We start from the raw sequence: 23,073 nt of genomic DNA, 5'->3' as shown, positions 1-23,073 counted from the left end.
CTCGGGGCGAGCGGCGGGGGGAGCGCGGCGAGGAGGGGCCGCGGCCTCGCGGGGATGGATGCGTGCTGGGGGAGGGCGAGGGCGGCCCTGGGCCGGGCAGCGGGGCGCGTCGTGCCGGCCGCGTTACGGCCTCTCCGGGCGCCGCGGAGGCCCGCGGGCGGGCGCGGCTCGGCCCGGAGCCGCGAGGGAGGCGGCGGCCGGTGCGGGGCGGCGGGGGGGGAGGCTTCGGAGCGGAGGGCCGCGGCGGCTCCTGGGCGGCTCCTCCCGGCCGGCCCCGGGGCGGGGAGCGGGGCCCGCGCCCGGTCCGGAGCTGCCGACGGGCTCCGAAGGGATCGGTGCGTGCGCGGCGCAGGGAGGCCGCTCCGTCTTCCGAAGGGCGAGGCGCCCGAAGGAGAAGCGCGGCGGCCGAGGGCTGAGCCCTCCGCGTCCCTGCCGGGCGTCGCGGCCTGCGCGCGGCCGCGCCTCACGGCTGCCCCGGCATCGCGGCTGGAGGGGCGCCCGGCAACGCGGGGATCCCGCTGTGCGCCCTGCGCGGGGCGTGCCGCAGGGAAACGCGGCTGTCCGTGTTCGCACTGACATCACCTCGCGTGCCTTCACGTGTCACCGAGGCGTACGGCGTCCCAAGAGGCTTTATCCATACCTGTGCCAAAGCGCTGCGCTGTATTTGACCAATAATGACATTATTACTTTCGTTCTTCAGCTGTCTAAACAGGTGTGACCTGACAGCTTCCTCTCAGGGACAGTCCCAGAGGTCGCAGCCTGCCGTGCTTCTTTAACCTCTGCTCACGATTTGTGTACGCGGCAGAGCGCTGTGACGGCGGAAGAAATCCGCCTCAGACACCGCGCTGCAGCCCTGCGTGTGTGCTGACTCCGGTGCCCTTGTTTTATTGCAGTATTACATCTCAGCTGCGTTTTGTTTTACAATCCCCTCATCTGAAAATGTGGGAATGGGGTGCACGTCTCATGAAATAGGCCTATAGGTTCCTACAGGATTTTTTTTTGGGGGGGGGTCATGTTTTCTCCTGTTATTATTATTTTTTTTTTTCCTACCAATTCTGAAGTGAGAAAGCAAAGACATTCCTCTACATCAATTTTCCTAAACCCATAGGCACTTCTTAAGTTAATCCAATCAACTTAAGTCTCACGGGTAATAGGTTTTCACAAATACTTACTGCCAGGTAACCTCACGTTTCACAATCGTGCGTTTCGGTGGATTTTCCTTGCTGAGACGACATGAGTTTTATGTGGAGGATTAATTTGTGCGGCCGTATTAATAGTTTAATGCCTTCACCACCCGTTCTGGGGAAATGCTGAATCACATGTATGGCACAGCAGGTGGGACCCATCCAACCCTATCTAGACCTCTGTCATGGAGAAGTCTATATCTAATATAGGCTTCCTTCATACACAGGAAAGAATTAAGCATCTTTAGCACATGAGTCATGTCATCCTAAAGTGGACGCCTCAAATAGGCCAGATGATTTGTGCCCTAAAATTGCTCCCATTTCTCTGCATTAAAGAACAAGTTATCTAGATGTCTCCATTTTTGCAGATTGAGGTGATGTGAGATGAATTATGCTCTTATCACATTTATGTTTATACCACGCTTCCAAAATACCTTAAGAATTCCAGTTTGTAAACAAATCTGAAAATAACATTAATTTCTGTACTATTTTCTATTTATGCAAAGGCAGCTTTTTACAGTTTGCTGACTCAAGGCATTTTAGTAACATTGGCAAATGCCATCTGTCTCACTGAAAGTTGTAGAACCTCTCATTTACTTGTAGAAATCTTCCAATTCTTCGTCTGCAGGACTGGGAAATAAGCAGGTTGGTTGTATTGTAGGTTCAGAATACTTCACCATACTTCTGGTGAAATTGTGCACTGTATGGAAAACAAAACAAAACTAATTCTTATGGCAGTCTGATTTTTTTTAAATGACATTCACTATTTGTTATGTGACGATTTCTTATTAATCTCAGTGGTTTTGCAGAGTACTGGTGAAATAGTTAAGAAAAAAGAAGTCACGATGCCTAAAGCTTGCCAGAGGTGTCACATCAGCACAGTGTGTGTGAGAACATGTGCCAGGAACTACTTAAGAAATGCAGGATCCTTCTGACCAGCTCTGCTAGCTGGGCTAAAATCCTGCACAAAGCTGATGAGGAAGCTCAAGATGAGTCACTGTGGCGGATGCAGTCTTTAATTCCAGGAGGGTATAAGGGAAGTGGGTGTGAATCTCTAGTTGAGGGGAGCTGGGGATGCCTCTGTGTCTTGGGGATAAAAGTGTAGGTTTTTAATACAGCCTGAGCTATCAGTGAAGCCATACTTCTGTAAGGGGAAAGTTTGACATTACACATCACACATAGATTTTATGTGAAGCGGGGTTGGAACACCACCTACTCACAGATGGGTATAATTTTGGGGATGTCCTGCATAATTCATGTGTGGCTTTGATACTTATGAGTAATTCAGACATCAAAGCCTCAACTTAGATAACACTTTTATAACACTAAACTTCCTAGAGCCAATAATATGTGGGCTTTCTTTTAAGTTCCCTAAAAAAAAAAAAAAAGAAAAGAAAAAACGATGCCAGTACCTCCTTCTTACCTTCAGATATTTTTCATGAGGTATGCTGGCCTAAAGTACAAGATAGAAAATAATGAAACCTGGCCTAGAGAACAAATAAAATAAAATTCTCTCTCTTCCTTTTCTCTGGGACTATGACTGTAAATTTTAAGGCATTGGAAGAAGCTCAGCTGTTCCCAGAAGGAGCAGCACTGCAGATCCCAGGCCGCTCTGAGATACTCATTTTTTCTCTGTCAGTGGCACAAGCCTTCACTCCTCAGCAGCCCAATTTCCTAACAAGCAATTTTATGTTCTCTTCCAAGTTACACATTATGCATAGAAAAAGCTTCCCATTAATAACCATAAAGCTGCTTTATTGTTCTCCTTCAAATCTCCTTAAAACTTCCTTCTGCTGCACAACTCTTGCCATTGGCCGAGCCTGTTGCTTTTTATTCTCAACGCTGCTTTTCCCTTATCCTTCCCCCATGTGTCTGTGGTATACACCTGTTGTCTTTCATCATGGGTTAAGATCATAAGCTCTTTGGGCATAGACCATCTCTCTGATTACATGTGTCTACAGTATCCAGCACAATGGGACTGTGATCCCCGAGCGGGGCCTCCGGGTGCTGCCGTGATCAAGTTGATAAAGAGTAATGATTTTTGACATGGCGAGTTCTGCAGTTTTTCCCAAGTCATTCTGCAGTTGTTCACACTGATAAACCCATTGTGTGTGCGAGGAGTGTCCTTAAACCTGATATATATGGCAAATGCCATGGAACATGACCGGAGACGTCCCTGCTTTGGGGTGGGGGTGCTGCTTGGCTCTTGCATGAGCTGACACAGAGCTGCTGCTCCTGGTAGGCTTGTGCAGGATGGGCAGGATGGGACCCTGCCCTGAGCCTTCTGAATTCCATCTTTCAGATGGAAATATGGACCAATGGAAGTGACTGAAAGGGTTGGAGCACCTCCTCTCCCTGCACATCCTTGGGGGTTTAGGACTCAGCCTTCCCCACAGACATGGAAACTGGGAATCTCCTTCTTTTCTCCCAAGTGTTAAGTTGGGGTGACAAGGAATGCAGTGAGGCTGCTGTCTCGGTGGTGGGGAAGCCTGGGAGAACTGTTCCAACCCAGTAGGGAGACATGCACAGAGTCGAACCATTTTTAAATACCCCCTTTGTGAAATTCTCCTTTCCCAGGGCTCTGTTTCCATCCTTCACCAAAGTACCTTCCTGTGCCCTGCCACCTCTGGGGTGCACATCATCACTGGCACCGTGCAATCACTCCCATGGTACTGCATTTCTTTCTTTCTTTTTTTTTTCTTCCCTCTCTCTCCCTTGCAAAAATAAAATAAAATAGATAGATAGATAAATAAATAAATAAATAAAAGAGCCTGTCTTCAGGTTTTGCGTTTAATTCCAAATAGCCTCTGCTGAGCCTGGTCCTCGAGCTCTTCCAGAAGGAGAGAGACCCTTCTGTCCCTTTGCTAATTAATGCAGCTATATCGGAGCGCGGCGAAACAACAATAACATCCATCATCGACATCACAGAAGAAACATAAATCCTCTCCCCCCCCCCCCCCCCCTCCTCCCCTCACCCCGCTTCCAGTGGCTCTCTCCTGGCGGTTTTAAATAACTTCTGCATGCGGGAGGAGAACACTGTTGGCGCCGCGGGGTGCCCCGAGCGCTGCGGGCGGCGGGGGCCTGAAGCTTCGGGGCACCCTGCGGCGACACGGAGCATCCCCGAAAATCAGCGCGGGGCACTGCGGGGAGGGCTTCGGGATCGTGGGGGGAGGGGAAACCATGTGGAGAGGCACTGAACCACGCCTCCTTCCCCCTCCCCCCCTTCCCCCCCCAAAAAAAGAAAATGATATAAAATTTATCCCAAACTTCCCATTGGCAGTGCCAATTTGAGTTTGCGCCCCACTTGGGTGTAAATATGGGGAGGGGTCGTGGGGGATGCTGAGTGGTTCCCGAAGCACAGCCCACAGGAAAAGAAAAATAATTCTCGCGGTGGTTTCTTTGTGGTCGGTGCCCCCCCGCCCGCGCTGCCGCAGAGCAGTAAGCGCTGTGCCCGGCGCTGGAAGCGGTTCTGTATTGCAGCAGGTAGGGCTGAGCGCTAGGACCTCGCAGAATCCTTCCAGCAGCACTCAGGACTACCTTAAACCCAGCCCAATGCCTCTTCCTGCGCCACTCTGCGTGCTGGATGGAGATCCACAGTCAAGAGCCGCAGCTCAGTGCTGGAGTACAACATTGCCCAGGGAGCCCTGCAGGAGCAACACCTGTTCCGAGCCAGCCAAGAGAGACACCAGCACTTGTATGGTGCTGCTTTGCTTGTGGATCGGCAATACCCCCAAACCAGTGGACATCTGCTGAGCCTCCTGAGAATTCTGGATAATAGAATTGGACGTCAAAAGTTTTTTTTTTTTTTTTTTTTTTTTTTGCATTTTTCTTTTTTTTTTTTTTTATTTTTCTTTTCTTTTTTTTTTTTTTTTTTTGGATTTATCTCAGCCAACACCGTGAGATCCCCCCCTCCCCCTTTGCGGGATTCATGCTGATGTATGCAGTCTGTTATAGAGTAAAAACAGCGCATGCCTTTCTGGAGTCAGAATCCATAAATCCTGACGTAGCCTGTGCATCTTAAAAAAACCCCTCTACCGCCTAGGTATTTAAGTTGCTATGGTCATTCTATTCTTAAACCAAATGGAGAAACTACGGATTTTTTTCTTTATTACGGTTGGATGGGCTGAAGACCTTATTGCTTGCTAAGAGCTGGGGATATATGCGTTTCTATAGATATACACATCTATATGTTTATAAATATGTCAGTGTGTGAGTATAAAGTGGTGGTTTCTTAGACTAACTGGTTTGACCTTGAACCTGTACCAGTCAAAGCAGAATATTACTTTTATTTATGCGTTTAATGGATTGAAGAAAGAACATTCTCTCTGTAACCGCGCTAGGGAGGGGAGAGGAGTGGAATATACCTATCTTATATCTCCTGGGTTTGGCACCATCATTACTGTTTATTCTTATTCTCTAAAAGCAGAATCTTCTGATGGCTCCCTTAGGTGAAGTTGGGAACTATTTCGGTGTGCAGGACGCGGTGCCCTTTGGGAACGTGCCCGCGCTGCCGGCGGACAGCCCGGTTTTGCTCAGTGACCACCTGGGCCAGGCTGAGGCAGGTGGGCTGCCCAGGGGCCCCGCGGTCACGGACTTGGACCATTTAAAGGGGATCCTCAGGCGGAGGCAGCTCTACTGCAGGACTGGATTTCATTTAGAAATCTTCCCCAATGGTACTATCCAGGGCACCAGGCAAGACCACAGCCGATTCGGTAGGTACTCTCCTTAACCCTTGAGGGGTCATGTGATGGAATAACGCGCTGGGACCGCGGGCGGGGGGGTGGGCGGCGGGCAGAGGGGCCGCGGCGCTGCCCGGGGGCGAACGGAGCGCTGCGGGGTGCGGCGGATGCGGGGCCGGACCGAGCTGGGGGCCGAGCTCCGCTCCGATCCACGCGGGGAGGAAATTTCGCTCGGGACGTCTCACCGGTGCGCCGCGATTTCGCGAGTTTAAAGGGGCTTTAATCATTAACCGCTCCGATTTAAAACGCACCGAGTTTCCCGAAGGGAGTGGCTGCCGTCCCGTACGCAAATGCACGAGGGTTTTCCTCTTTCGGTTCCCTCCCGGTTACCTGCCCGGGCCGCGGCCCCCCCGCTCGGTGCGGGGCTCTCCCGGCGAAGCGTGCGCCCCTCCCGCGGCGATCCCGCAGCGCTCCGCGGCTCTCGGTCTCTCTGAGGCTTCGGCGGAGGGCTCCGCACTCTGCCCGCACCCCGGAGCCCGGAGGAGGGGGGTGGGAGAAGTGAGCTGCCTTGGGGCCGGGGACAGAACGCACCGAAGCGCCTCGGAGCGCCCGGGGGAGCCGGGGCTGTGTGTTACGGAGGGGTGAGGGGAATGCACCAGGCTGTAAGGCGCGGCGCTCCGCGCTGCGGGAAGGAGTTAACTCGGGAGCGACCCAACCTGACAGCGCGCACTCGGTCGTAAAAACAAAGTCCCGTGGTGAAGGCTTTTTTTTTTTCCTGCTGATTTTTTTTTTTTTTTCCTCCTCTCATGTTTTAATGCCAGATGTTGAGCGGTATCTAAACTGCGTTTTACGGCTTTGTGAACCGTGTAGGCGATCGCGGTGTTGCGGGAGGGAATCCCCGCAGGACGCGGAGGGGCTCTGCGCCCATCGCCGCCGCCCCGCGCACCGTGGGGAGCGGAGCGGAGAGAAAGTGCGCAAAGTGTCCGCGCGGCGCGGAGAGGCGGCGGCACGGCGCGGGGAATGGAGGAATTTCGCACCCACGGTGCTTTTTTTTTCCTGACACACGGAGACTCAGCCGCACCGCACACGCACACCCGCGCGGGTTTCCCTGCGCGCACACCGCGTAGCGCAGCGCGGGGCCGAGCCCGGCAGGTGGAGAGCAGCGCGGCGGCACCGCGGGGCACCTTGGTGGGGGGGAGGGGGGAGTATAGCTGCCGGCTGCTGCCTGCGGGGCGGGGGCGCGTTTTGCGGGACCCTGCCTTTAAAAATGGCTTGGCGGCCGCTGCTGGGGGGCTCCGGGGGCAGCTCTACTGCACCCCAGGCATTACGTAGATTTTTTTTTTTTTTAATGATAACATTATTTGTCCCCATCGATGTGGTTCCTCAGACTACGCCGCGGCACCGACTCTCGGTTCTCCCCTCTCGGTGCCCCCCAGCGCGCACTGGCGCTCCGCGCTGCTCTGCGTGCGGGGACGGGAGCGGCGGTGCCGTACCGCTGCCGTACCGGTGTCGCGGCGCTGCCTCTGTGTCCGCCCGGAGGTGACCCGAGCGGCGGTCGCTATTCGGGTTTTGGGGTGGTGATGTCCGGGGGCTGCCCAGGGGGAGATGAGAACTCGGAACCTCGGAGCGTGTGAGGGAAACCTGCGTGAACGGGGGATTCTGGTGAGGGGGAGGAAGTTTTCCTTCAAGAATAAGGACAAAGAGAACCCCGGGGGCTGCGCGCAAACTCTTCTCGGGGATCTGTGCGGTGGGAATCCCCCTCCCCGCTCGCGCGCACACACACACCCCTCTGGAGAGACATCAGATAAGAGCAATTCTTTTGTGATGCGATGTTGGATGCGTGCCTGTGGCATACAATAAGCCGAGCCATGTTGTGTGTCTCTACTCGCCCGGCTCCGGCAGCCCGGCGTTTCGCAATGCCCGCAGCAGCAGCGGCAGCAGCACTCGAAGATGTCCATCTCGGAGGGAAAAGCTCCCCGGGAGGGCACGGCCCGATTCCCCCCGGAATGCAGTTGTGGGTGATCAAAGCCGTATTATCTCGTCTGGGTGACAAAAGGATTTTTTTTTTTTTTTTTTTTTTGATGCAGTCTCCTTTCGTCTAGAGCATTTGCCACACAGTGGAGTCATTGTAAATTCAGGAACTCTGTAAGAGCGGAGAGGCGTGCCCCTGTGCGTCAGCACAAGGACTGCATGCACAGCATTAAAAAAAAAAAAATAGGAGCGTGCAGGAAAAGGGGGGGGGGGAACTGTCAGCAGGTGAAATCCGCTCCCTGGTACCTGCTGTGCTGTGCTGCCGTGCTGCGGCCGCAGGGAACCGAGGCGTTCAGCGGCTGCGGGCGCGGCTGTGGCCGGGGGGTGCATCTCCGCCCTAGGGTGCTGTTGGGGGCGGGGGGCGCGGATCGGGGCTGCAGCCTTCTCCGAGCGTTGGGTGCGGGGCAGGGATGAGTACAGCAGGGCTGAGCCCTCTGGGACTGGGGAAATGGGGCGGGTTTGTGGGGGGTGGGTTTATGGGGGGTGAGTTCGAAGGGGGTGGGTTTACAGGCGAGAGGAGCAGCCCTCACCCACCCTCTGGTCCATCCCCTGGGGAGGGTCTGCGCGGCTCTCCCGAAGTGCCCCCATAAGAGGGTGCGGGGACGATGCACGCTGGGACAGCCTAGAAGTGAAGCAGGGCCCCGCTGACTCCTGGGAGGGGCTGGGGCTGTCTGCGCTTCGGTCCCTTAATTGGAACAGGGCGGGGGAATGGGAGGAGCGGTGACAGCTGGGACACGCGGGTGCGTCCGGGCTGAGAGCTCTGTCACAGAGAGCCCGACCGGGGCTGCTGAGAGCTGGGGGCGGAGGGAAAGCCCCAGTCCCGCTCCCTTCTCCTCTCGGTTCCCCCCTCCGCAGATGTCAACCGCACTGCAGCACCTCACGAACTGCCCGCAGATCCGCTCCGGCCTCCTCCCGTGGCTGCTGTTTAGAATGCGCAGTTGAAGCTGTGCTGCTTTGATCCGACAACAGGAAAAGAATCTATATATAGCAAACGACCAAAATGTCCAAAGGGCAGAACGAACCAAGGAAGTTGCAAAGATGCTCATTGCTTAGACCTAGGGGAAGCATGTCCTGTGGAAGTCACAATGTCACCTTTTGTGGGACCGGCCCCACGTGCTTGGTGTGCTGTTCCATGCCTGAGCTGGGCTGTAGTAAAGGAGGTGCATGGAGGGCTGCTGGGGATGTGCAAGGAATCATCCCTCCAAGCATTCTTCCCAAGCTCTTTGTGGGTCCTTCCCTTGGAGTGGTTTCACTATAGTAAATGTCTGTTGTCTGACAAGAGGACGCTCAGGACTCCGTGTACTGAGATGCGCTTCCTCTCTCCTTTTCTTCTCTTCCCCACTGTCAGCTATTAATAGGGCCGTAGCTTATAAGGTTTGGAGCTGTCCTGATTTTCCTTCGGCCCAGGCTCATTTTGAGGGATGTCTATTTTAATATCTGGTTCAGGTGCTGCGCACTGTGTGTATGTTACAGAAATGATAAAGTGAAAAAAAAAAAAAACACATGGAAGTTTGGGCCAAACCATGCAACACTTCAACTTGCTTATGACTGCACGATTGGCCCCAGATAGTCTCTTGAATAATGCTGTTAAGAGGCTTCTGACTGTTTTAAATGAGCAAATGTCTATTCTGATCCCAAATATGTGGATGGTCTTTGCCAAGTGCCTTAAATTCTCCTGGTACTCTTGCAGTGAGACGTGACAGTGCTTTTTGTTCCTTTGACACACTAAGCAGCATGTGCCCAAATGTTTGCAATGGGGACAGCAATTAAAGTCTACATTCGTATCGATGTGAAAGATGCCAGACTCACTGACTTACAGCATGGGATAATGCTTCACATAACATCTAACTTCAGTTCAAGTTGCTTGGTAATACATATCGAGTAATGTGATCGTTTGGTAAAAGCTTTACGGAAAAAGCTTTAGTAAGAAGTCTGGCTGTATTGCACTGCCGGAGAGAGTGGGGATGTTTGGATTGTTTCAATGGATCGATTGTATCTGTGATACTGTGCACACCAGATAAACAGCCACTTTTTTACGGCATCAAAAAATTCTGTAATTACTAAATATTTCCTCCCAGTGTTTTAAGATTTGTGCATATGTAGAGAATAATTTAAGATGAACCCTTAAAGCAGGGTTATCAAAACAATAGACTGTGGCGTTTGTAGTGCTGAATAATATATAAGGCAATGATCAATAGTCCCTTGCAGGGAATACATTTCATCTTTACATTAGCTTGGCTGTAAATTCTTCCCGTTGGCTTCAGTTTGTGCTTTGTTAAATTTATGTGATTCATGCCTGCTATTGATTAGTGCACAACTATTTTGTGGGAGATGCCAAATTAATTGTTCCAAAAATCCATGAAAGTGCTTTTTTATTGGCCACGTGAGGCTCAACACATACTATACTGTTATTTTATTGTTTCATGCAAATATATTTCCCGACGAGCTTTTAAAATAGTTATGTGGTGGGCTTAGACATGAGAATTCACAAACTCTATTGGAAATGCTGCACTGGGCTTTTGCTTTGTGGCTTGGAACGCAGCGTGGTGCGGCCGCGTGGTGCTTCTGAGTGGGGCTGGGTCACTCTGTGGTCTTCATGAACAGTCTGGAATAGGGAATGATCCCCATTGGTTCCATACAGTTCTGGCTGTGGGTGAGGTCTGGCTGGTAGCATGCTCACTGAGATGGAAAGGCTGCCAGAAACCAAGAGCTCAGACGCAGAGGAGTTGGTGCCTGAGTTCTCTCAGCACTGGGCACATGGATGCTGAACCTGGGAGATCTGCAGGAGGGAGAGCTTGTCTGCAGAATGCCCTGTCTGCGGGGCACAAACGTCTGTGTGAGCTCACTGCTGCCTGTACAAGAGGATGTAACCATTCATACACTATCCCTTGGGTTTAGAGTATTTCGTTTTTCAAGTCTGAGATGAGTAAAAAAATACCATACCAGTGAGAATACCTAATATCTAGAGGAATAGTGTGAGCCTCTGGACTGTGCTACAGATCTCATTTCTCAAGCCTCTGAAGATGACACTGTGAGTAAACCTTTCCACGTATTCCTGATTCATTGATGCCTGGAAGTAGAGTTCTGGCTCCATGTGTAAAGTTATTTTCATCTCACAATGCTGACTCAAATGTTGTTTTGTTTTTTTCTTTTTCTTTTTTTCTTTAAAATTTACTTGGCAAGACAGATTTCATAGGTGCTTTAATAATGGTAATTCTGTCTGTCCCAAAACTCAGTTTTTTTTCATTGAATGCTTTATGTGTTGAGCAAATCACAATGCTGACAAGTCTACAGTAGGGCTGAGCTTTAGTTTTGTGTTCAGAAATGACAAGAATGCGTGAGGATAATCGTTTAATTTGACACATTAATACTGTCTGCAATGCATCCTTTGAGCAGAAATTAAAGGACTTCACCATTCGAGCATCATATTTTAAGGTGCATTCATTTCTTCCTCATCTTTGTCCAACCAACTCTGAAAAGGGAAAGCAGGCCCTTGGCACCAGCTGATTGTCACTGAGGGATCAGTCACATCCGGGAAAAAACCTTCCATTGTGTACAACGTATACATTGTGTGCTTTTTCCTGTATGTTCTAGGTATACTGGAGTTCATCAGTATAGCAGTGGGCCTGGTCAGCATCCGAGGAGTAGACAGCGGACTCTACCTTGGAATGAATGAGAAAGGGGAACTCTACGGCTCGGTAAGTCCCCAGCTGTCCTAGGTGGTTCTGATCCTTCTGTTCTGTGGTAAGAATACCTGGTAGCTCCTGCAAGGCATTGTTGCTGTGTGAGCACTGCTTCTGCTTGAGAAATCTTAATGTCTAATAAGAAACAAGTGTCATGGAAGGGAGAGAAAATGGTGACAAAAATGAGAAGGAGGGGTAATGTGGGCTGATGGCAATATGGATATGAAGAGTGGAGACTGCTGGCCACTGAAGACTGAAGGATGTACTGCAGGGTTTGCAAAAGTGTCCTTTCTGTAGAGAATGAAATGAGACAAAGTCACTGTGTTTTGTGTGTGGGCAGAGAACTTGCTAGGAATTGACAAAAGCGAGTCGAGGGGGAGGTAAAGGGTGGCATATGTGGATGAGAAAATGAGGAGTAGATTAAAGTTATAAATCATAAAAGAAGGCAAAAGACTGGGTGGTCGTGACCTGAAAGTTCAGCTGATGCTTCCTGTGGGCTCTCAGCAGGAGCTGGTGATAGGCTTGGGGCAGGAGTAAGGCCTTGTGCTTCTGCTGTGGGAGTAGAAGCTAGCCACCCAGCTGTGTGTGTGTGTGCTGTATGTCCCTTCCTTTGGACATCTGCTGTGCACTGGTGTTCCCAGTGGGGTACACTGTGGGCAGTGGGTGTCTGACATGGAGTAGGTAACTTGTCAGTCAATAGAAGGCAACCATTTCTAGCAGGCAAGTGCCAGCTTCCAGCAGTGACAAGAATTAGAGAAACTGTTGTATTGGAGGAAGAGGTCTGGAGGGAAAGCAAATGTTGGAAGTGAAGGGAAGCTCTGTGCACTGAGGCTCTTCAGAGGCACAGAGGGGAAAATACCAGTGGTCAACCAGAGGCAGGGCATGAACATTGCAGGGAAAGACATTCAGTAAAGAGCTGAATTGACAATATGGTCTTGGGTGTGATTGAAGTCCCTTGTATGTCAGGGGAGTAACTGGGAAATAACTGGAAATGGTGACTGGGAAAAGTGGGACAACTGTAAGAGTGGGAGGGATGTGAGAAGATGATGATGGGCAGATGAGAGCAGGAGTGAGAGTCCAGCTTCCCAATGCATGATCTATAGAGTAGTGAGAGGAAACAAAACTAGAAATGTTGTCACAAGGTGTCCAGTTTGACTGATCTCTTTCTTGTATAGAAAAGGGATGTGTCCAAGGGATGGAAGGTGACTATCTTAGAGTCACAGAATCAACGTTAGAATCAATCACGGATCCGGATCAATCACCGAATCATAGAATTATTTCAGAGGAAAGGAACTTTAAAGGTCATGTATCCCAACTCCCCTGCAATGAACAGGTGCACCTTCAGCTCAGTCAGGTTGTCCAGAGCCTGTCCAGCCTTAGCTAGAGTGTCTCCAGGGATGGGGCATCTGCAGTCCATCTTCTGAGCAAAGAATAAGTTAGAGGAAGAAGCCAAAAGGTGCACAGTGTGAAAGTGTATGTGGGAGGCAGAAGAAGAGGTGGCAAATGAGGGGCAAGGCTGGGATGGAGAATGTGTGGAGAAGGAGGAAAAGGGGAGATACAGAGATGACAGGAACCAGTGAGTGGGAATAGCAAAAAGAAAGGGATTTAGAATAAATGGCAGTATGAAGGAGGAGGAGGAGGAAAAGGTTGCAAGGATGGAGGAGAAGAGAGAAAAGGAATAGATGCAATGACAGATGCACACAAATTGCCTGTGAAAAGTGAATAAGTTTTCATAAATCAGAGTAATTGTGCAGCTGAACTATGGCTTAAAGAAGTAGCCAAGTCAGGAGTACTTCTATGGCAGTACAGAGGCAGAAAAGCAATAGTGCTGTGAATCAGTAAGGTTGAAAATCATCAGTAGGAGGAATCATTTAAATGATACACATAGTCAGTGAAACAGTAAAGTTATTCTATGTTTTAGATATTCAGAAAAAGAATTGTGGATGTGGCTGGCATTGGTAGAGCTTCAATGCATAGACTTGGAAAGCCAATGTTACATTGTTTTCTGTGTAATTTGTATTTTATAAGAGCAATTTTTTTTTTTTTTTTTTTTTTTTTTGCTAATATGCATAAGAAATTCTTTGTAAATTACTACTGTACTGATGAAATAGTTGTTCCATGAAGAGCAGTGCTCACAAAACCCCGCTTTCCTAAGGATTTCTGTCTCATTTCCAAGCGTGGATCTCCCTTACCTTCTCTCCCTGCATTAACACAATTTCCCCAGGCTTTTGTGTGCCTTGCGCATAGAGAGGTGGTGTTAGATGTCCATGCTTGCTGGACTGTTGGTTTGCATGGAGCTCCCAGGTGGGATGTTCAAATGATTTCTTTACTTTACTCTGCCTCTGATTAGTTGCAAAACTGATAGGGACTTAATTTTCTTGAAGACCTTTGCTCTTGATTGAAACTGGTTAAAAAGCTGAGGAGGGCTGGCAGGCAGGCAGACGGATGGACAGTGTAATTGGATAACCTCTTTTCCCTAATAAATGAGGCTAAAAATATGAAGCCATTCATAATGGAGAAGTGGCAATCTATAGGGCCAGAATGCAAAGTTCAGGTTAAAATCTGATGGATGATATGGCTTATTGTCAGCCTCCAGAGATGGCACATGCTGAAGAGTGATGGTAATTGAATTACATTACTTCCATTGAAATATAACCTCTAATGGCTACTCAGTGTGATGATGCTTTAAAGCCTTGTCAACACTAGCAATCCTAGTGCCTATATTTCAGCAACTGTCAGCTCTGGTAGAAACTCTGAGATAAGCAGTCCTCAGAGCATGTTTTCATGTAGAAATGGCCAAGCATTTTTAAGTGACAGCATTTTGCTTTTGGTTTTGGTGAAAAAAAAGGATGATAAATTGAAAGTGAAGTTCTCTGGTGGGAATAAATGCCACAGTTTGAACCAGAAACAAGTTACAATCCAGGCAAGGATAGAGGAGATCTGTTTAACTGAAATTAGTGTCTGCTGGATGACTGGCTGGGGTTTAAAGTTATCACTTGGATGAAGCAGGGAAGCTGTACTGTGCTGCAGCACCAGTAAGGTCTCCATGCTGCTGGGAGCTGGTTGTCTTTGTCGAGAGTCTGACAAAAGGTAATGAACAACAGCATCAGCTTTGTCAAGGAGCAGGTATGGTTGTGAAATTGTGAACATGCTTTGTAAGTTGGGAAAATTGCTTCCCACTCATAACTGAGCAGCAGCCTGTCCTGCTCTACATCAGTGTTGAAGATCTATCCAGGTGTGTTTCTGCCACACTTGGTGCTGCTGGAGGAGTTGCCCCATGTCTGTGGCAGCATCAGATTCATATTCAGATTTCTGTATGAAAAGATTATGAGATGCAATCAAATCAGCTCCCTGAAAGACACATGTCCTTCTACATATGTGTGTGAAACATTTGGCACAGGAGGATTTTTCCCAGTGTATTTGTGGTGCCGCCGGGGATGGGACATATGGTGAGGCAGATCAGCCAGGATGGGAAATTGCTGCCAGTTTTCTTGAAAGGCAGTTTTAGCATATCTTGATCCAGACGTGCTCCTCTTGGCCTTCTGAAAGTACTGCTTTCCTCCTAAATCTAAATTAGCTGCTCAACAAACGCACTTCCCAACTTGTCACCTTCACAAGGGGTAGTTCACATCTTCTGGTTCAAAAAGCTCAGTGACTGTCACGCTGTTCTTTGGACTGCATATCACAGGGTGGCTGTTCCCATGTTCCTTCTCACCCCGTGGATTTAGCTAGGCAAAGCTTCAGGTAGTATATGTGTGTGGCTCAGCAAGGAAGCCAGAGGTGGCTGCGTAGCGCAGACTTGGAGCTAAGTGGTGACAGCAGCCTTCCTTGCTCTGTCTGGCTCTTTTCCTGCTCTCCTTTTACCTTGCCTTCCCCTTGCAGCCTGCAGCTATGACTCATCATTTCACAGCAGCTCCCGTGCTTGTCACTGGGGAGGAGGAAAAATCAAAACTCCAGATAGGATCCAAAGGGTGTTAAGATGAGACGTGAACTCCTTTTCCCTCCTGGAGTGCCAGCTGAGACTTTCTAACACCTCTGGCAAGAGTATCAACAGGTGTTTTGTAGCTGTGCTCCTTGGTGCTATGCAGTGAAGATCTTCATGCTGAGTCCCATGACCCTCATGCCTTTGTGGGCTGTCCCCAAGCTCACACTTCCCCACACCTCTGCCTTGTGATTATCCACAGTTGACACTCACATGACACACGGGGTTCCCATCCTGGACTGTCCCCTCAGGCAGTACTTGTGCTTCCTTGAACATGACAGGAGCATGGGACATAGAATTATAGCAGCAATAAGGCTGGAAAAGATGTCCATGAAAATCGCCTAGTCCAACCGTCAGCCCATCCCCACCATGCCCATTAACCATGTCCCTCACTGCCACATCTCCGTGTTTCTTGAGCACCTCCAGGGATGGTTACTCCACCACCTCCCTGGGAAGCCCATTCCAATGCCCCACCACTCCTTCTCAGTAGAAACTTGTCCTAATATCCAACCTGAATCCTCCCTGGTACAACCCGAGGCCATTCCCTCTTGTCCTATCACTGTTATGTGGGAGAAAAAGCCAACCTCCACATAGCCACAAACTCCTTTCAGGCAGTTGTAGAGAGCGATAAGGTCTCCCTGAAGCCTCCTCCAGACTGAACAACCCCAGTTCCCTCAGCTATTCCCCATCAGATTTGAGTTCCAGACCCTTCACCAGTTTTGTTGTCCTTCTTTTGACACCATCAGCCTAGATGCTCTGTGTCCTGGGCTCTCTTTCCACAGAGAGCCGTGCTCCATCTCTCTGCTGGTGTCCCTGCCCTATTTGTTTCCCAGTCATAGAGCTGCCCCACTCCTCCTCAAACACTGGTGTCCCCATTACCCCTTGTTTCATTGGCATGTGGCAAGAGGCAGCGCAGCTTGGATGGTTGGGAGGAAGAATGATAATGGGAAGATGTGGAGCAGCTACAAAGGCTGCTATGCTGGGAAGAAGAGGAAAGCAGAAGGAAGCCAGTGGGCTTGCTGGGGTAGGGAAGAGGATTGGGAGCATGTGGAAGTAGAGGAAGAATAGAGACAGATTTCAGGTGCCCACAGAACAGCCGGGACAGAGCCAATGAGACAAGATTTGGAGCTGGGGAGTGAGGCTCCTCATCTCTGCAATTCAGACTTATAGGTACACAGGAGACTTAGGACTGCTTATATATAATACATTGCTGTCCTTCGAAACATTAGCTGGAATGTTGTTTGTCGCAATGTTTTTGGGACACTGGACCTGCCTTTTGCTTCTATGATTCCTGGGGAAACAGTGGAGGAATGGAGAGAGAGTGCTGTCCTTGAGGAAACATATTTTCCCAGTAAGTGTGCAGGGAGGTGACGATACGCCTCTTTATTGTCCCAGCAGTTGCACCTGCAGGTGTTGTGTGCTTGTTTGGGTCTCACAGTCTGGGGAGGACTGCAGTACAGAGAGAGGCAAACAGAAGCTTTTGTGTAAAAAGGGACACATTTTTGTAGTTCACTGGAAATGAGTTGGTGTAGGTGTTGCTGCACTCTAGAAATACTTTTTATGTTCCCATGCAAATAAGGGAAGGGAATTGCTCAGCTTTCCAATGACAGGGCAAGGTGCACGAAAACAATGTGAAGAAAAAAACAGTGCAGATGCATGTTGGGAACAGCGCTGGGACCGAGTGCATGGTCGGTGCAGGTATCCAAGAATAGGACAGATAATAAAATCACCCCACAGAGTTGTTGACACTTTCCTGTTAATGTTAAACACCTCTCATCTGAAGGGTTCCATAGGCTTCCAGCTTATTTATTTATTCTTTTTATAACCCAGGTTATCTATCCCTCAGTGCAAGCAGGCACCTGTGCCTGGAGTGAGCCTGGGAACAGGGCAGAGTGATGAAGGTGAAGACTTCCAGGCTGAGAGTGGTCAAAGCCCAGCAGGCTCTGATAATGCCTAAAACACTCTTCTGCTTGTGTGTAAAATAAAGTGCCTTTTGCTGAATGGTGAGATGTGGGAGGCAGAGGGCAGCCCCTGGGACAGTGGAGCTGTGGGGAGCAGAGTGCTCTGGTTTTCAACTCAAGCAAATTGTGCAGGAGGATGTGGCACTGTGATGAACTACCCAGTAGTGCTGGTTAGCAGCAGCAGTGACTCGTGCTTTCCTGACAGTTATAAGAAGCAGGCTTGCAAGTGGTTTGAAAATGCAGGCTTTGAGATTTGAAAGGGTCATAAAGGTTCTTAAAAACTTCATAAAGGTATTCTCAGTCCAGAAAGCTGACTGTATCAGATTATTATTATCCCTTATTATCAGATTATTATCAGATCTGATTATTATCCCTTACTGATAGTTCAAGCTGGCAGTGATAATGTTGCTGAGAGAAGCTTGAGGGCAATCAAAAGGGACTTCAGGAGACTGGGCAGTTAGTGGACAAAGTGGGGGTACAGGTGATGTTTTCCTCTATCTCTTCAGTGGCAGTGAGGGATACTGAGAGGACAAGGAAAACCTATCTGATAAATACATGGCTGAGAGGCTGGTGCCACTGCAGGAATTTTGGCTTTTTCAATCATGGGGTGATTTACTCAGCACCTGGACTGATGGCTGCTGATAGGATCATGGGTGGGACAGAGTTCTGGCCCAGGAGCTGTCTGGGCTCAATGACAGGGCTTTAAACTATCTATGATACTATGAAGGGGGCAGGGGTTGATAGTGAGCCTGCCCACAACTAAGTGCGGGACAGCATAGCTAAGTTAGAAGCACAAGGTGCTAGTGGGGGCCCTCAATGTGCTGTATCTTGAATATTCTAGGCTGCAAGCAGTCCAAGAGACTCTTAGAGTCCTTTTACAATGACCTCCCAGAGGTGAAGTGTTGCTGGATCTGGTGCTTACCAATGTGAAAGAGATCATAAAAGAGGTTAATATTGGAGACAGCCTGGGCTGCAGTGATCATATCCTATCAAGTTCATGATCTGAAGGAACGTGAGCCTGACAAAGAGTAGAGTCAGGACCTTGAACTCCAGGAGAATGAACTTCAGGCTGTTCAAGGAATTGTTGGATGAGCTCCTCTGGGAAACTGTCCTTAGGGACAAAGGAATAGAACAGAGCTGGCAGCACTTTAAGGATGCCTTTCTGAGAGCACAAGAGCTCTTCATCCCTCAGAATAAGAAAGCAGGGAGAGGAGGCTGGAAATCAGCATGGCTGAGCAAGGACCTGCTGGCCAGGCTGAGGGAAAAAAGTGTCAGCAGTGGAAGCAGGGATGGGTAGCCTGGGTTATACAGGAATGCTGTCTGAATGTGCAGGGTTGGAGTCAGGAATGCCAAAGTGCAGATGGAATTGAGCTTGTTGAGAGATGTAAAAAACAACAAGAAGGGATTCTTTAGATGTATCGGGCAGAACACAGAAGCTAAGGAGAGTGTACTCCCTCTGATAAATGAAAAGGGAGAGCTGACTTCCTCAGACATGGAGAAGGCTGAGGTACTTAATGAGTTATTTGCCTTGGTATTCATGGCCAGTCAGGCTTCTCATGCCTCTCCTGTCCCTGCAAATCTAAGAGGAGACTGGGGGAGCAAAATGTCTCCCAGTATTAGATCAAAGCAAGTCTGAGACCACCTCATGAGACTGCATGTGTACAAGTCTATATGTCCAGATGACTTGTGTTTCAGGGTTTTGAAGGAACTGCTTGATGTGGTTGACAAACTGCTCTCCATCATATTTGAAAAAATGTGACTGTCAAGTGAACTGGATGTGTGACTGGAAATAGGGAAACATGACTCCCATATTCAAGAAAAGGAGAAAAGAAGAGATGGGGAGCTACAGACCGTTGAGCTTCATGTCTGCCTGGGAAGATCATATTAAGGCACATGTGAGAAAATGTGGTGATCTGAGACAGCCAGTGTAGCTTCACCAAGGGCAGATTATGCCTCACCAATATGGTGCTCTTCTGTGATGGAGTGATGGAATTTGTGGACAAGGAAGGGCAACTGATATTGTTTGTCTGGACTTGTGCAAGGCCTCTGACATAGTCCTCCACCACATCCTCATCTCTAAATTGTAGAAAGGTGGAATTGAAGGCTGGGCTATTAGGTAGATAAATAATTGGTTGGATGGTCATATCCAGAGGGTTGTTGTCAACAGCTCTGTGTCCAGGAGGAGGCTGATCATGTATGTTGTCCCCCAGGGGACCATTCTTGGGACTGGTGTGACAGTGGGATTGAGTGTATTCTCAGCAAGCTTCCTGATGACACCAAGCTGAGTGGTGCAGTTAACACAATAGAAGAGAGGGATGCTGTTCAGAGGGACAAAGACGTACTCAAAAAGTAGACACAGTAAAATCTAAGGAGGTTCAACAAGGCCCAGTGCAAGGTGTGTAGCACTTTGGATGAGGCAATCCCAGATACAAGTACAGACTATGAGAAGAACTCATTGAGAACATCCATACAGAGGAAGACTTGAAGCCCTGGTGAATAAAAAGCTGGACATGAGCCAGCAGTGTGCTCTTGTATCTCAGAAGGTCAACGGTATCTTGGGCTGCATCAAAAGAGTGTTGGCCAGCAGAGAGAGGGAAGACATTGTTCCCCTCTGCTCTGCCCTTGTGAGACCCCACCTGGAGTTCTTCGCCAGGTCTGGGACCCGTAGCACAGCAGGGATGCGGAACTGTTGGAGTGGATCCAGAGGAGGGCATGAGGATGATCAGAGGACTGGAGCACCTCTCCTGTGAATAAAGATTGAGGGAGTTGGGCTTGTTCAGTCTGGAGAAGAGAAGTCTCTGGGAAGACCTCATTGCGGCCTTCCAGAAAATGAAGGGAGTTTACAAGCAGGAGGGAGACTGACTTTTTATATGGTGTGACAGTGATAGGACAAGGGGGAATGGCTTTAAACTAAAAGAGGTGAGGTTCAGGTTGGGCATTGTGAAGAAATTTTTTACTAAGAGAGCACTGAGGTTCTAGCACAGGCTGCACAGAGAGGTTATGGATATCCCATCTTTGGAGGCATTCAGGGCCTGGTTGGGTGGGATCCTGGGCAGCCTGATATGGTGTGTGGCAACCCTGCCCATGGCAGGGAGGTTGGAACTATATATTCTCTGAGGTGCCGTCCAACCTAAGCCTTCTATGATTCTACGGTCAGCACAGAAAGCCAAATGTATCAGGGGCTGCATCAAAAGAAGCGAGGCCAGCAGGGATATAAGGAAAATATTTTTTATGCTAAGGGCAGTGAGGCACTGGCATGGTCAGGCTGAATGGGGCTCTGAGCAGCCCGATGGAGCTGTAGGTGTCCCTATTCAGTGCATGGGGGTTGGACCTTTAAAGATCCCTTCCAGCTCAAATGATTCTATGATTCTATGATTTTATGACTAATGGGCCTGGATGTGAAGGAAACTCAAAACTTGTCAGAAATTCTGAAGAACAATATCCCAGCAAGGATTAAGTGCAGGGAGAGATCTGAGGTCTAACAGGCTGTGAATGCTTGGCAGAAGGTCTGTGAGGAAGAAGGACAGGTTGCAGAAAAGCAAAAGCAAAAGGGTCTTAGAGAGAAGCACAGGGGCGGAACAGCAATTGCTGCAGTGAAGCTGAGTCAGGCACAAAAAAGGATAGGCAAAAAAATTTGAAGCTGTAGAAATGCAAAGTGTACAGGAATTTAAGATGGGAGGTTTAGGTTAGATATTAGGAGGAAGTTTTTCACACAGATGGTGGTGAGGCACTGGAACAGGTTGCCCAAGGAGGTTGTGGATCCCCCATCCCTGGAGGCATTCAAGGCCAGGCTGGATGTGGCTCTGGGCAGCCTGGGCTGGTGGTTGGTGACCCTGCACATAGCAGGGGTTGAAACTTGATGATCACTGTGGTCCTTTTCAACCAAAGCCATCCTATGATTCTATGATCTTTACAAACTCTCTATATAATATGAATGTAATACTTAATAAATATATAATTTATAGCATATATTATACAATATGAACTGTGTGGCCTTATGATATGCAAAGAAGGGAACAAACTCAATTGAGGGAGAAGTTGTTTCTGTTGGGGGAAATGCATGCAGTGCATTGTCCCTGACATGCTTCAAGTGTCAGTGAACCTCTGGCTGCATGGCTTGTGTTTTGGGACAGGACCTGGGATGCTGCAGAGCTCTTGGTCTGACCTGGATTGTGCTCAGGGTATGGCAGGATGTTGTTGCATGGAAGAAGAGAGGAGGGCCTGTGAGGTGAGCTTACTAAAGTTGGATAGATAGTGTCAGGAAATCTTGCTTGTTTTACTTTATGTGGGAATTCCTTCTTTTAGAAGTGAGAAATAGAGTTGCTCTATGGACCATCTCTGAGCAACCTGATCGAGTGGTAGATGTCCCTGTTCACTGTAGGGGAATTGGACCAGATGGCCTTTAACAGTCTCTTCCATCTCAAACCATTCTATGATTCTAAACTGCAGGGCTGTGTTAGGTTATGGCCCAGCAGAAAAAGTATTTAAAATGGGAGTTAGTGGAAAACTTGTATGATAGATGATGAAAAAACTGTAGAGAAGACGGCAATGAGGAGTGTTGAGAGGTATTAGACTGCAGTGAAGATATTGCTGGAGTTTTTATGAGTTGGTCCTTGGGCTGGTTTTACGCTCTGCTTTTATTAAGGACGTTAAACATCTTGTCATAAAATAAAAAAAGTAGTTGTGTGTTATTGAAATTTGCAGATGTTGCAAAGTTGGGCAGTATTTTCAGCACAGAAGTCTGCCTCATGGAAGGGACTCTGTGACCTACAGTGCAAAAAATGTGAATTCGTAGGCTTGGGCTCAGGGAGAGCTGTCAGTGCTGCTGGTAAGATCTGGTCCAAAGGCAAAGTGCAGTTCTGGTCTTTTGTGATAAAGAAGATGAACTGAAACTGGCATAAGTTCAGAATGGAATGATCAGAGGGATGAAAAAGCTATTAAATGGCAGAGTTTAAAGATCTTGATTTATTTAGCCTGCAGAATTAAAACTGAGAGGATACACTACTGGTCTGTGTAAATACACTGATGTTTAGTGCCAAGAAGAGAAAATTCTTGTCCTTGACATAAAGGACAAGAAAATCGTTTTAATGGATCACAAGGAAGCTGAGGTTGAATAGCTAGGAAATTTTGGGTCAGAAGGAAGTGAGATTTTGAGCTAGCCTGAAGAACTTCTGCAGGGAGTTGGGAGATGAAGCTGAAACCGCTTCCTCCATACACTAAGTGGTAGGCAACAGATCTATTACTGTGGACAATTTCATCACTGAAGGTGTAGTTTCCAGAAGAACTCTGAAACTTGAGTTACTTGGCTAGATTTGCCCACAGTCTCATCTCCTGTACCCCTGCAGAAAGTCCCTCTCTGTATTTGCATGGGCAGCCTTGCTGAAAACTGTGTACTGTTGTATGTGACTTTTGGATGAACCAGCATTGGGAGTGAATGCATGCCAGCCAGCAGGATGGTAGCAAGGCATGAAGGATCCTTCAGGGAGAAAGGTCTTTTGAAATAGGGGTCGGAAAAACTGATAGGTGAATCCACTTAACCCAGGGAGTCTGGGA

General features: G+C 48.8%; 1 protein-coding gene across 2 annotated transcripts in view; it reads left to right on the top strand.

Moving 5' to 3' along the window:
• The first annotated feature begins 1,015 nt into the window (after positions 1–1,015).
• Positions 1,016–23,073, top strand: part of FGF9 (fibroblast growth factor 9) — a 35,732-nt gene continuing 13,674 nt past the window's right edge. The window contains exons 1-3 of one of the 2 annotated variants that reach the window (XM_090133825.1): positions 1,016–4,878; positions 5,633–5,896; positions 11,489–11,592. In XM_090133825.1, the coding sequence (XP_089989951.1) occupies positions 4,521–4,878; positions 5,633–5,896; positions 11,489–11,592 (726 nt within the window). In that variant the 5' untranslated portion in view covers positions 1,016–4,520. Of the gene's footprint in view, positions 4,879–5,632; positions 5,897–5,979; positions 6,111–11,488; positions 11,593–23,073 lie in introns of those variants that run through there. The other variant, XM_090133824.1, reaches the window with a different exon arrangement.

Source organism: Phasianus colchicus, chromosome 1 (assembly GCF_987193195.1).
Source record: "Phasianus colchicus chromosome 1, bPhaCol1.hap1.1, whole genome shotgun sequence".
NCBI classification, from domain to species: Eukaryota; Metazoa; Chordata; class Aves; order Galliformes; family Phasianidae; genus Phasianus; species Phasianus colchicus.
The sequence above is the reverse complement of the archived record's forward strand: the minus strand, read 5'-3'. Positions and strand labels throughout refer to the sequence as shown.